We start from the raw sequence: 15681 nt of genomic DNA on the forward strand, positions 1-15681 counted from the left end.
CACAATAACTTAACTGTACTGACGCTTTTTAGTAACAGCAGCTCTGTACCAAGGAGGAACATTTTATCTGCTAGCAACAATCTTGTTGTAGGTAACATCTGAGCCTTTTGCCAAAAGTTGTTCTGAATGATATGGTGAGAACAGGAAATGTGAGGTTTTTGATCTTCAAAAATTGTAGGTGTCAGAATTTTCCTCTCTTCAGAAATACAAAATGAGTGATGGGTTTGTAATTTATTTTAAGTTGCACACTGATGATTTCACCAATAAAGCCTGATCATGTCTTAAGAACAACTGTATCAAACAGTTTGGATATTATCTTACTTATGCCAGCATCAAAAAAACTGGCATCACAAATGCTGAGTTTTGTGTAAAGCTACATTTATTTTTCGTTTATGAGAAAGCAGTTTTAGTGGAACTGAAAAATCTCATATCTCCAAAATATCTTGAACTAAGAAAAACAGCCTTGTTTTAAACCTGACCACTGTGCATTTTTTAGTTCGCAGTTTGTTTTGGAATAGCTTTTTTGAGCCCAAGAGGTTGGAAAATGTTCTCAAACTATATTGGTCCGTGTACTCTTTCATTTTAAATGTAAACATGAAAATATTCAAAATTTTAATTAGAAGCTTCTGATAGTCAAATCAAGAGTGCAGATCCAGACTTTTTATCTGCTTTCTATGTATGCACTTATTTCATGTAATATAATGTAAATGGCCAGTATTTCTTACTATTAGTCTTCGATCTGCAGCAGAAATTAAATCCTTTACAAGAGAGTTGTGTTTTAGTTCTCTGTACAATGTTCATGGTCCATTCCTACATTAGCATTGTTAACTCAAATACATGGTTCTCTACTTAAGCACTAGCTCATTCCTCTGTGCCTCCCTCTCCAGCAGAGCTCCAGTAATGGAGCTCCAGAGGGCCAGAAGATAGAAGGAGGCTCCCTCAGCCCGGAGGCAGTGGAAGAGCAGCGGGTGGTGGATGGCAAGCGTGCTGGCCGGGACCCCGACACCCGATCAGTGTCCCTGCTAGAGCAGAAACGGAAAGTGGTCTCTTCCAGCATTGATGTTCCACACGCCAGGTAAGACTGTCTGTGCATGTGTGTGTCATTGACATCAAGAGCCTGATTTCCATCCTAGAGGGAGTTTGGCTCAGGTTCATACATGCAAAGTTCAATAAAGGTTTATGACATAGATATGTCATCTCATAAATAGGACAGGGTTTATATGGACTGACATCCCATATTTACTGGGGATCCTTGAAGCCATTTTGGCCACCTAATATAGCTTGACAGGAGCCCACTTTATTCCATTACATATGTATAATTTATCATATGCCATCATACATGTTAGATTGCAGTTCTGTCTGTATGTTGAAATGAATGTATTCTTGATAGCATGCCAAAATGTTCTTTGTCCAACATTAAAACCCTGTCCGTACTATTGAACGGTTGGGCACAAAATATACGTTTTGGAAGAACCCCATGCTTTTGCCTGAACTTACTGAATCAGTTACGATTATGGTTATTTAAATGACAAGCCTCTGGTTTTACCAAATTGTAGAGGTGGTGCAACATGGACTCAAGGACTTGAGTGTCAACTGACAGAAATCTCATCAGTTACCCTCTTGCATGTATGTTCTGCTGCATAGACAGGACACTATGGATTTAGACATACTGTTGCCTTTTAGCCAAGATACACAAAAAACATACATGCTTGAAATTTGTGTGGGAGAACAGCTATCATGTTTTCTAAAGTGGGGTACATAATCCATCTGATCCTGCAGTATGGAATGCACACAGTCCTGTTCAAATAGAAACAGTTATAACTGTATATTATGATGCAAGAGCTGCTTCCTCACCCCATTCAATGATTCAAAATACACACGCACACACACACACACACACACGCACACACACACACACACACACACACACACACACACACATTATTTTTAGGTGGTCAGCACAATCTACTGCTAAAGCAGGATCACAATTGGGCAATTAAACATTAATAAGCAGCAGAACACATGATTTAAGTGCCATCTAATAAAGAAACAACACTCTTTCAATATTAAATGTGAAACACTAATCCCTTGTAAAGCCCGGCGCTCTTATCGAGCATCTCTCCCCATTACTTGTCCTCTTGCTGTCCAATCGATGGCAACTTGCTGGAAAGTACAGTAAAATTCACCCATTTAAGCAGCTTTATCACCGCATCCTGAGCCGTGCTTTAAATCTAATTTATTTGCTGATGAATCATTTATTTCTCTCTCTCTTGTTGCATATTAAGATGAAAAAATCTTTTTTTAAATTGAATCTATCACATGGATTAGACAGAAGTTTTACACCCGTCCCACCATAATTACCTTCTTGCATAAGTTTTTCAATAGTATTGGTATTTATATGGTTATTATGGAATGGCTTATTGATTTTTTCATCTAACCTTGCACAAGCTTGTTGCCTCAGCTCAGGGACGATCACTTTATAAGCCATTTCATGTTTATCCTCCTAATGAGACTGTGTGACAACAAGAAATCATACTGATCAATCAGACTTTACCGCCAACGTGCAATATTTCTGATGCACTGGTTGGGTTAAGCCATGACCTTTGAAGTTATTATTGTGGACACGCAGGGCCTGATTTACTAAAGGTTTGCGTGTGTAAAAACGTGTGCAAACTTGACATCACCCGCAAAAAATGTGCAAGCTGATCTACTAACGCAGCGCACTGAGGTTTGCGTCTTACAGCTGTGCAAGATAGTACGCGCTGTCCATTTAGTACGTTTGCCAAGATGAATATGTGATATGGGGCGTTTCAACCCCAGTGCACAAAATACATGGAGGAGAAAATGCAAATATATTATTTAGCACGCGCATTGTGATTTACCAAACCTGAAGGTATTTTTTCTGATGTTAACTGCGTCTATAAATAATACCCTTTGAAGGACAGGTATTAACCTGCTGCGCACTGCGCTCAGATGAGTTCTGTTACTGTGGAGAAGAGGACACGGAGGCAGAATGACAGAATACGCACAGGACGGAGTTTTTCCACCCGTGTTAATATTTTGGAGTGGAATATTTTTGGTTTTAATAACAGCATTGACTTTGTCACAAATACTATCCCATATGTTGGTTTTTCTGGTAATATTTGTTTTTGTTATAACTCAATATATTTGTTAACCTCTTCCACTAGAACCTGATCACATTTCATTTTGCACTTGCAGCTTTCTGCTCGTCCAAACTCTCCATAAAGACACGCAAAACCCAGTAATACTGCTGTATCCACCCTGTTGCACCTGTTTTCATTTACACAGTTATTCTTAGTAGATCAACCGCAAAACGCACGCAAACAAGACACGCAATCTATTGCACTGTGCACGTAATTTAGTACCCACTATTTGGGATCTTAGTAAATCAGGCACACAGTGTAAACATTTTAATTAAACACCCAAAGTCTCTCTGCCCAAAATTCGAACAGGACTGCAGTAAAATATGCTGTTTTTATTTAGCCCAGACATTTTCCAAAATCATTAGTGACATTTGACAGTAATAGTCCTCTCATAAATAAAAACAACCTGCATTTGCTCTTATACAGCTATCCTGTATTTACAGTAGGAAGCAGCTATATTGGATTGTGTGCAGCACTGTTTGGAAAACAGGTACATCTGAAGCCTTTTTGCACATTTGGTACCATGTGGCAGCACACCACCTGAGATCTGAGACCTGGGAGAGTTTTTATTGCATGTTTCAATAGTGTGCTTTTTCAACACAACCTGAGCTTTATCCTTTTCTTTCAATATCTCTTCCTGCTGCCAGGTACAAACGGGGAAAAAAGTAACTGTAGGTATGTGAAGGCCACGTGTAGGGAGGGCGCCCATAGTACAATTAAACACATCCAGGATGGTTTGTGTGTGTTTGCGTGTGCTCTAACTTCAATAAACTGTTAGCATAAAGTAATCTCAGCTCTATTTTACCTCCATATGGCATTAGTCTGTTATTACATGAATTAAAAGTGTGCCCCATAATTCAAGTAAAGTAACTAAGATAAGAAATGTGGGTGCTCTCAAGTTTCTGTAGATGTTAGGAAATTCTCTTTCATATTTTCTTCACAAAGTATCCTTATAGTTAAGGTTCAGCCAGTTTACCCTTTCCTAATGTCATAAGCTTTTTAAAGTGTCAATGAAAAGTTCAATTTCAAGTCAACCAAACAGATTTGACATCTTATTTTTTGTGTAGGATTTAAAAGCCAGGCACTCAAAAGATCTATATTTGTGAAATGCTCAATCAAACCAACTGCAACAACAGACTAAAAATCTGTTTCAGCTCAGTTTTTATAACGTGCTCACACAATCAAAAACATGGAAAGTGCATTTATGCCACAGCTTATGTAGGTATGAGCCTGAGCTCTTCTCTCAAATATCCCTACAGTGACCTCCTCAGTGCAGAGTGCCATTATTGCCTTTAGATTAAGATCCGTGGCTCTCATTCTCTGCACACCTGCGACTGATTTTCAGCCCTGCTCCTGTACTGGGGAAGGAACGGTGTCGCCACCGACCACAAAGTAACGTTTATCAGTAATGGAGACAAGGAGGGAGAAGGGTGGGGGAGTCTTGGAGGGATGGTGGAAAGGACATGAGGGTGGAACAAGAAAAAAGAGTGAATGAAGTGTGTGTGTGTGTGTGTGTGTGTGTGTGTGTGTGTGTGTGTGTGTGTGTGTGTGTGTGTGTGTGTGTGTGTGTGTGTGTGTGTGTGCGTGCGTGCGTGCGTGCGTGCGTGCGTGCGTGCGTGCGTGCGTGCGTGCGTGCGTGCGTGCGTGCGTGCGTGCGTGCGTGCGTGCGTGCGTGCGTGCGTGCGTGCGTGCGTGCGTGCGTGCGTGCGTGCGCGTGTGTGTGTGGAGAGGAGGACGAGGGTAAAGGAAATGTGTTAGAGTATGTCGCTGTGAAGATAACGGCAAAAGAGAGAGAGAATGCCTGAGGATTTTTTTTTCAGAGCTAACTCTCTAGAGAAGTCTGACCTTGAGGTTGTTAATTGCACTCTCAAAAGTTCACTCTGCTGGTGATTTACCAAGAAAATGTCTGGCTGTTTGATGGCTCTCCAGGTCCCTTGTAACCCAGATACAATAGGTTTCCTACCTCACTGGGAGTCACTGAAGTACCCCCAACGCCACGTCTGCAATCATTGGGAAAATAGAGGAAAAATGACAGTGTGCCATATAGATGTTAGACCTCAGGGGTTTTGTGTAGCTACATTTCATGGTTCTGTCAGCCAGGCCCAGCTCTTATTACTTTATGGAGTAGCTTCCCTCATCATATTTGTTTACAGCACATTTACCTCACCTGCAGTTTGTCAGATCTTGGGCCAAAAATCAATAGGTGTCGTTCTATGATTGACCTATTTTCTGCATTGCCACAACTCCCAAATGTCCCAACTAACAGTTTCCTTTATGAAATGTTTTTTAAATGTGCTGTGTGTCGAGATGGCAGAAATTGCTGGCGGTGGCAGGTCTCTTATTTGTTTACACTATATTTGTTGTCTGATTTTCTTTTTGCTGAATGTTCAGACATCTCTACAGATTGTCAGGCAGTGGTTTTACCCAGCTGTTGCGCCTGATCCTTGCTCCAAGGGCTTATGTTTTCTCTATGCAGGAAACAGTCAATTGTAACAAGAGCTGGCGGGGGCAGACCAGTGGAAACGAATGGCTTGGTTCCTGACAAATAGCAGGAGACTAATTGCTAGCAGGGGAAGTGAAGTATAACCTTAGTTGAAGGGGAAATCAAGAGAGTGCTTTGCTTATTATTGCAAAACCCAAAAACAACAGATCTGAGGGTTCAAATCCTCTTCTTTTCAGACCGCCAACAGTCAGTCTTCCCTTTCGAGCATGGACTTAGCTTACTTGCATTTCTGAAAATAACCGGACCCCTCACTGGTCCTCTATGATTTTTTTGTTTTTCTTTTTTTATGTCCAAACCCAACATAATGACCACATTTAATCTTGATTTATGGTAACCAATTTCTGTTCTATAGCTCTAAATTAAAGCAAGAAAGCTGGCAGGTTTGGGACGGACTTCAAGACCCACTTTAATACCAAAACAAAACAGTTTGTTATTGTGGATCATTTTTACTGTTGATCAGTGTGTTTGCAGTTCAGGCAGTTCACTTTGCCGAGCCAACCATGTGTTCCACACTCAGAGCCTCGTGCATCAGCCAACTCAGACATGGAACAGGGCCAAAGACTCCCCATCCTGTGCAAAAATAGGCCCATAGGGACTGTCAAATTATCATTTGTCTTTTGATAACAGGGCACAGCTTTATAATCTGCCTGTTTTCTCTCTGCTCATGGTTTTATTTGTCTTTAGTGTCATTTGTTACCTTTTGGAGCACTGTAACAGCTGCTACTCCTTTTTCACAATGTGTTTTATGTTTGTGGTGAAGGAGGGCATTTGAGTTACGAAATAAGAGAAAGGAGGGCAGGGTGGGGCGTGTTCATGAGAGCAGTGTGGGTTATCCAGAGAGAGAGTGAGAGAGATGCTCAGTTTTTGCCAAAGCAAACCGTTTTCCTGGTTTGGATGCCAGTTGAGTTTAGCAACAATTTACTTGACCAAACCAAGTATGTTGAGCCAAATATTCAGTTAAACTGTATCAGATTGGCCTAACTACACACAGCTAAAAATATTAACAGAAATGTGCTTGTATTTATAGTACAGAGGACATTGCTCAACTTGTGTAATCTTATTTTTGAGCCACAATCTGGCTCCCAAACTTTCTAACTTTGTGGGATTTGTCATAATGATAACTTATGCAGTGGCTGTGTTTTTTTTAAGGAAACTTATTTTGGGGCTTTCATATACGCAAAATGGTAAACAAACATTTTTTAGACAAATGGAAGTGCTGCATTTAGTCGCAGTGTGTGCAAGCTGGACAGTAGACTCTTCTTAATTATTACACAGCTTTAATGAGTCCTCCCAATACACTGTTGTCTAGGGTATACTGTAATCAATCCAACTGTGTCTGTGCCTAATTTTGCTGTCATTCATGGTCACACTGTTTCTCTGTCCTCTCCTCTGCTCTCTGTGTTTGACACACACTAATTTATTTATTTAAAATAAAATAAATACATTTTGCTCCTCTTCTGAATTTATTCTATTTAAAAAAATGATCATTACAAAAATCCAACACTTTAGTGATGAAAAAGAACTGGTAAGAGTTGTTGATAAAGAACCGGGCTGACGAGTATGGATGAAATAAAGATAAAATCCTAATCCTACAGGTGGTTAGTGGTTTCACCCTGACTTTGGATGGATGTGCAGGTTTTAGGTATTTATTAGCTGACTTAGATGTTCAGTTCAGTAGTTATCCGGTTTTCATAAAGTCAAAGATTGATGAAGAAATTGTCAATATCTTCCAATTGATCAGCCATCATTTTTTTCCTACTCCAAATTGTCATTATTGTATCAGTCTTTAAAATACATAGTTAAATAGATAGATGAATAGTAATTAAGTATAGTAAAATAGTAACTAGAGATTAAGCCAGAATGAGCTCATCACAGATGGGTGTTTCATTTTCTATGAGTCCTAATGGAAAAAGCTCAATGGTTTTCTAATCTCGGCTTTATAACGCACAGTAGGGACCAACTAAAGGTCCTTAGTTTGTCTCATATGGGGTTAAAAAGGCTACGATCGTATCTCGGTACCATGTGCTTTCATGTCTTAAAGGGATCTGCAAAATCTTAAAATCAATTCTTGGAGTGTCAAGCAGCCCGTGAAAACATGCTAAAATTAGAGTGATATGATCTCATTTTATTGAGACTTACACAGTAATGTGCGTGGTTGTATAATCAGATTCCTCCTGTAACCTTTCGCTTTCCATCTTTAGTGCCTCAGTATAATAAGACAAAATGAGATCTTTTGTATGCTGGAAAAGCAAAATGCACAAGAGATGTAAAACCAGATGAGACAAAAGCACCTTGTGTTCTGTAAATAATCAATGCGATCAAAAGTTTTTCTTGAGGGAACGCATCTTATTAAACCATAGTCTGCATGGATTACTTAAATGTCATATCAATGTTTATTGGCTCTTTCCATATCCACAAACATGAGCCAATGATAAGTGACTTATAGAAAGTAGTGAAACAGGATTCAGTGAAATTCTCTTTGTTTGAGGCTTTGAAAACGACATCAGTTGATTGTACTGAATCTCTAATCTCAGATACAATTGTTGAGTATTCATGGAGCCATCCCACCCTGCTGTTAACCCAGCTTTAGATTTATTGCACATAGACTAATCAAAGGCAAAGCCCTCACTCTTTGTCAATATCTGTAGCACATGAGCAATAGCCGCATCGAGGTGGTCTACACTGGCTCATTCGGCAGGTTCTGGCTCCTGAGAAAACGACCACCTGTGATGCCGCAGGAGTGGAATTGTGAGTTTAAATTTATATGCAAATGAGCTATTTAATTAAGCGCGCTGAATATCAGGGAGTGCGAGTGAGGGAATGGTTAACCGTGGATTAGTAGACGGCCTGTCTGAATTCACTGCAATCTTTTGCCAAAGCACTGGACCGTGGCAAGCATGTGCAGACAATGTGCGCGCTGTTGTGATCGCTGTCCAGGATTTACATTCACTTTAACAACAGAAGACTTCAGAGCTACTTGCATGTTCATTGGCATACATACGGCATTCCAATTACAACATTAGTTATTGAGAATACAGCAATTGTCATAACCCGTATCAGTTAAATTTTTTTACATTGAAGGTTCACTGCATGCACTTAAAATGAAATCCACAATCCATAGTCTATCTAAATAACAAATTTGACAATCCAGAAGTCCAATGCTGATTACTTAGTAGTGGAATTGACTCATCATTTGTAACATTCATTTTGAAGCCATCAGCAAAAATCTATTTGCAGTTATTGATGTCGTAAATAAACATAACGCAGCTTCTTAGGAGTTTGAACACTCTTTATGGCTGTCAAGGGAGCGTGACTAAATGTGTCGTCCTGACAACGTCAATGTCATGAATCAACAGATTAATCAATCAAGAGCCTCACAGAAAATGCCACTAGTATGCTAATTTGTCCTACATCGCATTTGTTGTGTCTGTAAGATAGTTTTGTGTTCAATCATTCCCCCGCCTGCTATCTATAATGCATGGTGTAGGGCCTCAAAGCCAATGTTTATGTGACAGTGGGCTCTGTGGGCCCTCTGTTGTTTCAGACTAATCCATAGTCCCTCGCTTTAATGGACTGATGGCACAAAGTGCTGCAGGAAGGAAAAAAGCTCTAATTGATTCTATCGACGGACGCGCTTTATGGTCATCTACCGTATATACAAGGTGGTACTAATTGACGGCAGTGTCAAGTGTCACACGTCGTGTCCAAACACATTTGCTAATGAGGATGAGAAATTAGCTGTACTTTCACTGAACATCCATTCTCTTAGGTATGAAGTGAGAAGATCAGCTGAACCTGGCCAATAAATCAGCAGACATTTTGTCAAAGTCAGCTCCTAAAACAATGAGACAATGTCATTTAATTGTGTAAGTGTTCTGTCTATAATTACACAGGTTGAATGTTAAACATGTTATACACCACCAACACACAGATCAGTAACATGTATTATTATGTCTTTGAATTCAAATTGGAGCATTTCTCAAATTACTTTAAATGACAAATGATTAGCACAAACAAGTCCTGCAGTTTGCACCCTTGCCTGAAAATATAAATACATGACTATATTGTTTGGATATTGTGTTTTATAATACGTTTCTTTGTATCATTGTATTGAACTTAATTGACAAATTAGCCATATTAAGTCAGTTTCCCTCAAGGAGTTGTTAGACAAGTCTTTATTTGTGAGGCTGCATGTATAAAACACACTTGGCAAAAGTAACTAAATCACTAAAAAGTGAAATTGTTTTGTCAGCTGCTGTTTACAGTCCCAAATTAAAAGCCAACATAGATGAAAAGTCATGAAATGCTCAGAAATTTGAAACATGTAAATTTTTATGACAAATCGGGAAATTCCATCTGCCGAGAAAGAGTGAAATTTTAATCTCAGTCTCTAATCTTAATGTGTATTTTTTTACTTTCTGGCCAGCGATAATTGGGAATTTAGTTGTTGTTTGTTTAATCTTTTGTGTTCTTTGAATAAACACACAAAAAAAACAAAAAAATGTACAATCCAGCACTTTCAAGTTGATTAATTATGTACTCCTGCCAATGCCATAATTTAGTGTTCATATTACTGTGATGACCCAGGCAAAGTTTTGGTTTGGGGCAAAGGCATGGTGACACAACAGGGAGGCGACATGCTTCTCAAGTGTAACCTATTAAAAAACTAACCCAGCCCTGCAGAAGTACCCCCTCCCCACATTATTTCTAATTATGGCCATCAATTTTGAAGCTCCATTGACCTGTCTAGTTTGAATTATTGATATCTGTCAGGCTGACAGGCTTTATTAATTAAAATGGAGATGTACTAATTAAGAACACGGCATGAGGGTGTCATAATTGTAGCCCCGTTTTAATTTGAGTGTCGCTCATCAATTTTATCGCGGTTTAGCAGAGTGGGTGCGGCGGGACAAGGGTGGGCGAAGGAAGGGTGAAGGTGCCCTGCTTTGACACACAAGTGTGTGCTTGTGTATGCATGTGTATCTAGTAAAAAGTGTGTGTGTTTAAGTCTAAGTGGACACATGTGTTTACTCTCCCCTCAAGCTGATGTCCATCATTTGATACCATCCCCGTCTTCTTCCTTGAAGACTGGATGTTATAATGACTTCCTTTCTTTGTTCATGACAGTTTGCATGAGAACATTAATTATTCTTTGCCATAATCCAAAGAGATAAGTGCAAATGAAATTCAAAGACTGGCCAATCCAATGACAGAACATATCCGTTCCTCCCATGAGCTGTTTGCCACATTTCTTTTACCATAAGGCCTCTGAAATGTGCTCCCATTTGTCCCCCAGATGAAACGTGTAAAAATGCTGTGAAGAACTGTGGTTGCCAAACTGTTCAGTACACCTGTGTATTTATTCTAACATGTATGTATTTGCAGGGATGTTAAAACACGTGTTCATAGAATTAATATATCATCCATGCCATATTACTCACCAGTGGCATCTCTCTCTGTCACATGCTGAGAGCCTGCCCCCCCCCCCCCCCCCCCCCCCCCCCCCCCCCCCCCCCCTCTGAGTCATATCAGGTCACAATACAGGTGTCTCCCCTTTTGCTAACAAATGTTGTGTCGCGCAGCTTGTATCTTCCCATGTGTCCTCCAAGTCCTCAAGCAATGTTTGGATCACTATGATCCTCTGATTCTGTCAATAGTGTCTGTGCCAGAGTAATGAAAGTCTGGTCATTGATAATGAAAGGACAATTACCTGCTTATTAGCCATTTGGAAGGACACAACACAATACCATCCTGACAGAAAACTGACCTTAAATCTCCAAACCACCGCTCACAACCAAGCCACCACTTTTATATACATATACAAACACACAGACTTACAGCAAGGGATGTAACAAATTTGTAGACTAAACATGCCTTCGACGAGCACAATCATAATTTGTGTCTTCTTCCTTTGGTTGTTCTCGTTAGGGGCTGCAAACAGCGGATGATCCGTTTCCATCTTCCTCTGTCGTGCCAACCACCTGCATGTCTTTCCTCACCATATCCATAAGCCTTAAACCATAAACTCTCCTCTTTTCTTCTTCGGAAGTTCCATCTCCAGCATCGTTTTCCCAATATAACCAGCATCTCTCCTCCACACATGCTTGCACCATCTCAATCCCACCTATCTCGGTTTGTCTCCAAACTATCCAACCAGAGCTGTCCCACTAATATACTTACTCCTACAACAATCCTAACTTGTGTGATGAATCATAATCATGACGCCTACACCAATGTTAATTCCCAAATGTGCTTCACATTCACCTTCTGGAGTAACAGATGTAGCAAAGATATTCACATCGCAGGAGAGGCTATAATGCGTTTAGCGTGGTGGCATGTAATTTCACTTCAAAGAGAGCAAAAAGATCCTTTTTCACACAAGTGAGAATCATACAAACTATACGTGATGGTGGTGCAGTGTGAATTAGAGGACCTTTCAGCACAGATATACAGTTTAAAGCTGCTAAAAATTAAATAACATCAAGGCTACAAGAGATGATGGAGCCATTTGATATGCAGCATTTTAACAGTTGGCGTTCTCTGCATTCTGCTCAACACTGCTGAGGCACAACACGTCGTTAAATAAGCCAGAGGTTTAGTCACAACTATGCCACAAATGTCTTCCTCAACAAAAAGACCTTATGTTGCGAGGAGGGAGCGATAAAGTTAATTGAAAGTTAGCCATTTGTTAGTCTGACATCTAAGAGCCATCTGCTTTGGCTGATCTACATAAATTGTACCCGAATAGGACAACAGTAGAATATCCGTTTACTTCATAATCCAATAAGAGGCCTCCGTAGTCTTTGGTGTCTGCAAGAAGATCTAAAGCCATGAGTAGGCAGCAGACCAGAACTGTAAATAAGAGACCAGCCAGGCACTTCCAAAAGAAACTTTAAAAAGGAGATCCCACCACCGCCTCCCTCTCTTCCTCCTTTTTTCTTACATTATTTTAAAATTTAATTTGATTTGATTTGATTCATGAATCCCCCCTCCGGTCATGTTTTTCTTAATTCATTGTTCCCTGTTTGGGCTTTATAATGTATTTCCTTCCCTAATTGTTGTAGACATCTTTCAGTGTTATAATACTGTCTCATTTTATCAGGGTTAAAGCAAACTGCTTACCTCAGTATCATTTACATTATTGGGTATCACTTTATGTTCTTTACAGCAGAGGTGTATCAACATACATGTTTATACATGTACTTTTTTCTGGTTGGTTAGGTTGTGGGTAAGTTAGTCCGGGCATGTATAATGTCTTACAAATTGTTTTATTACTTTTATTTACTGCCGTATTGCTGATTGTATGTCTACATTTCAGTTCAATTAATAGCTTAAAGATAATCAGCTCACATACTTGGCCAGATGTTTATACAGTACAGACTAACAAAGAAACAGATATTTCCCAATCTTATTCAAGTTGGTTCTGTGACTTGAAGGCTAAAAGTTTGATTTTAGTTTTGTTAAAAATTTTGCAAATAGCTTAATATTTTGATATTTGGTGGTCATTTTAATATATGTGCGGTTTCCTGCATGCTTCTTCAACGCTGAATCTCTTTTTTCTCCCTATTGTTGTTTTGTTCCTCGTGACTTTCCCTCAGAAATCATTATGACATTTAGTACCTTTTGAAATACATAAACCACATTTTGTGGTGCTGAAATTGTCAAAACTTTAAATGGTGGACCCCAGCTGCTTCATAAACCTAACACATCTTAATTGGCCCTTGCCTCATAACCACCCTACCTTTCAAACAAGATAAAGCTTTGCTTGTTGTGTCTCCTCTCTGTGGGAGATCTGTGTACTCTGTTTTTACACACACTCACTCTCGCTCTCAGCCATCCTTTGTTCTTCAAAGACATTTGTCATTAGAGTCGCTAGCTTTACCTGGGAGCTGGCTGACAGTGGCATGGTTACTACTACTACTACAACACAAACTCACACACAAGCACACACACACCCCGAAGGTAAAGATTAGTGTCTCACTGTTTTGCTTATCTTCAGCTTGTCCCATGTCACTATACAGAACAGCTTGTAAGGGGGTGAACAGTCAACAGTGGCACTTTTTGCTTTGGGGGCTGATCGTGTCTATGATGTGTGTATGTGTGTATATGATGTGTGTTTGTGTGTGTGTGTTCGGGGCGCGAGGAGGGGTTTACACGTACGGGATGGTGTTGGAATTCAGAAGGCAGCTGGTACAGTTGCCCCCTCAACCCCCATTTGGAGAGGTTGTTCAGATCATCTCCTGTTTTCCTCAACGCACACACACACACACACCCCCCCACCACCACCACCACCACCACCACCACAAAGCTCGTAATATTAACAAGGCTGCAGTTTGCTTGAACTACAGATTTGTCACCTCCCTGCCTCTCTCGTGTCCCTCCTTGTAAACAATGGGAGCCAGTGGCTTTGGTCACGTGAGCCACCAGAATCTGCCGACGGGGTTGTTATTGTTTTGATTTGGGTTCCACATGCTGAACTTGACTCCCATCGGACCACCAGTTTGTGGAATGATTTTCAAGTTTGGGTCGGGTGGGACTGCGATGTTCTGCCAAACTAGCGGGCTGCCTGAAGAACTTTGTGTATTTCTGCATGTGTGCTTGGGTGAGTGCGTGTATTTGTGTGTGGGTCATGGAAGCTCTGGTAGCATTAACTCACTGTGAGCTGAAAATGGATGTGTTTACCAGGGGCCCTTTCTCTCTATTCTCCCTCCCTCTCCCTCCCTCTCTCTCTCTCTCTCTCTCTCTCTCTCTCTCTCTCTCTCTGTGTGTGTGTTAAAGATCCCTCTCTTATTTTCTCTCTTGCAGGCGTTTGAGGCTCACAACCTCGATGGAGGGAAACATAACACCCCCATTAGACACACACACACACACACACTCACGCACAATCATTTTCTGGAGTTTTGGTCTGCAAACATTATCAAATGTGTGCTCTCACACACACACACACACACACACACACACACACACACACACACACACACACCATGTTACATTTTATATAGCATACTCCTCCATACAGCATGCATAATTCATGACCTCCCATTGACATCTACAGTATGTAAACATGGGTGCTTCCTTCAGCTGCTCTGTAGTGGGTTTTTGTTGCATGGTTGGTGAGTTGAATGAAATACTCCTTTACTCAACTCCAACTGAACACACTTTGAACAACAACTCATTACTTATTATTTCCATATTTGGCTTTGTCATGCTGCTTGTTAGTTGAAATCTCAATAACTATAATTATAATAATCTGAGTAACGTTGCTCTGAATTTGTTTGTTTTTATGTTTAGTAAATGTCAGTTTAGGTGTTTGGATGTGAGTTGAAAAGATGCAACAGTGTTTGTGTCTGTACTGGATTTAATGGCTTGTGCTGTGTTATTACTGGATACATTATATTGGATTACAGATACATTTTACGTAGGTTGAGTCTGTGCTTTGCTTTGGTTGGACATAAAGTCTTATTGGTCGTCACTGAAACAAAGAGCAAACTTAAAAACTGCTTTTCCCCCTCATCTCCCCTTCTTTCCTCCGCCTTTTGTCTCAGTTTCTCCCACAAACACTTTTTCCCCCTATCATTGTCCATTCTCACTCTCTCTTTTATTCTCTCCATCTCTTTTTCATTGTCCCCTTGTTGACCAGATGGATGGATTTGCTTTCCACCTTCCTCCCTCCCTCCCTCCCGCTTTCACCTCCCCTGACTCGCTGTATTCTATCTTGCTCTCTCCATCTCTGCTTTCCCGCTCATTTCCCCCTCCTCCATCCCCCCCCTGATCTGTCTCTCCCACCCTCCCACACTCTATAGCCCTCCCTCTCTTCCTTTGTCTCCTCTCTCAGCTGCCTGCTTTTTGTGTGTGTGTATGTGACAGTGTTTTTCCTCTGACTGACAGAGAGAGATGTTAGCCCGCTGCTGAGCTGTGTGCTGGCGCTGTGGAAAAGGTAGTGTGGCTAACTTACACAAGCATATGAAATTAGTTGTGATAACAACAGTGAGGCAAGTGCAAGAATGTTTGTTT

At 40.5% G+C, this 15681-nt stretch overlaps 1 protein-coding gene across 1 annotated transcript in view; it reads left to right on the forward strand.

Annotated features, from left to right (window-relative positions):
* Positions 1–15681, forward strand: part of znf704 (zinc finger protein 704) — a 59257-nt gene that overhangs the window by 12922 nt on the left and 30654 nt on the right. Inside the window, exon 2 of the mRNA XM_062436438.1 lies at positions 888–1075. Within this exon, the coding sequence (XP_062292422.1) occupies positions 888–1075 (188 nt within the window). The remainder of the gene's footprint in view (positions 1–887; positions 1076–15681) is intronic.

This window comes from Scomber scombrus, chromosome 16, assembly GCF_963691925.1.
Source record: "Scomber scombrus chromosome 16, fScoSco1.1, whole genome shotgun sequence".
Lineage (NCBI taxonomy): Eukaryota > Metazoa > Chordata > Actinopteri > Scombriformes > Scombridae > Scomber > Scomber scombrus.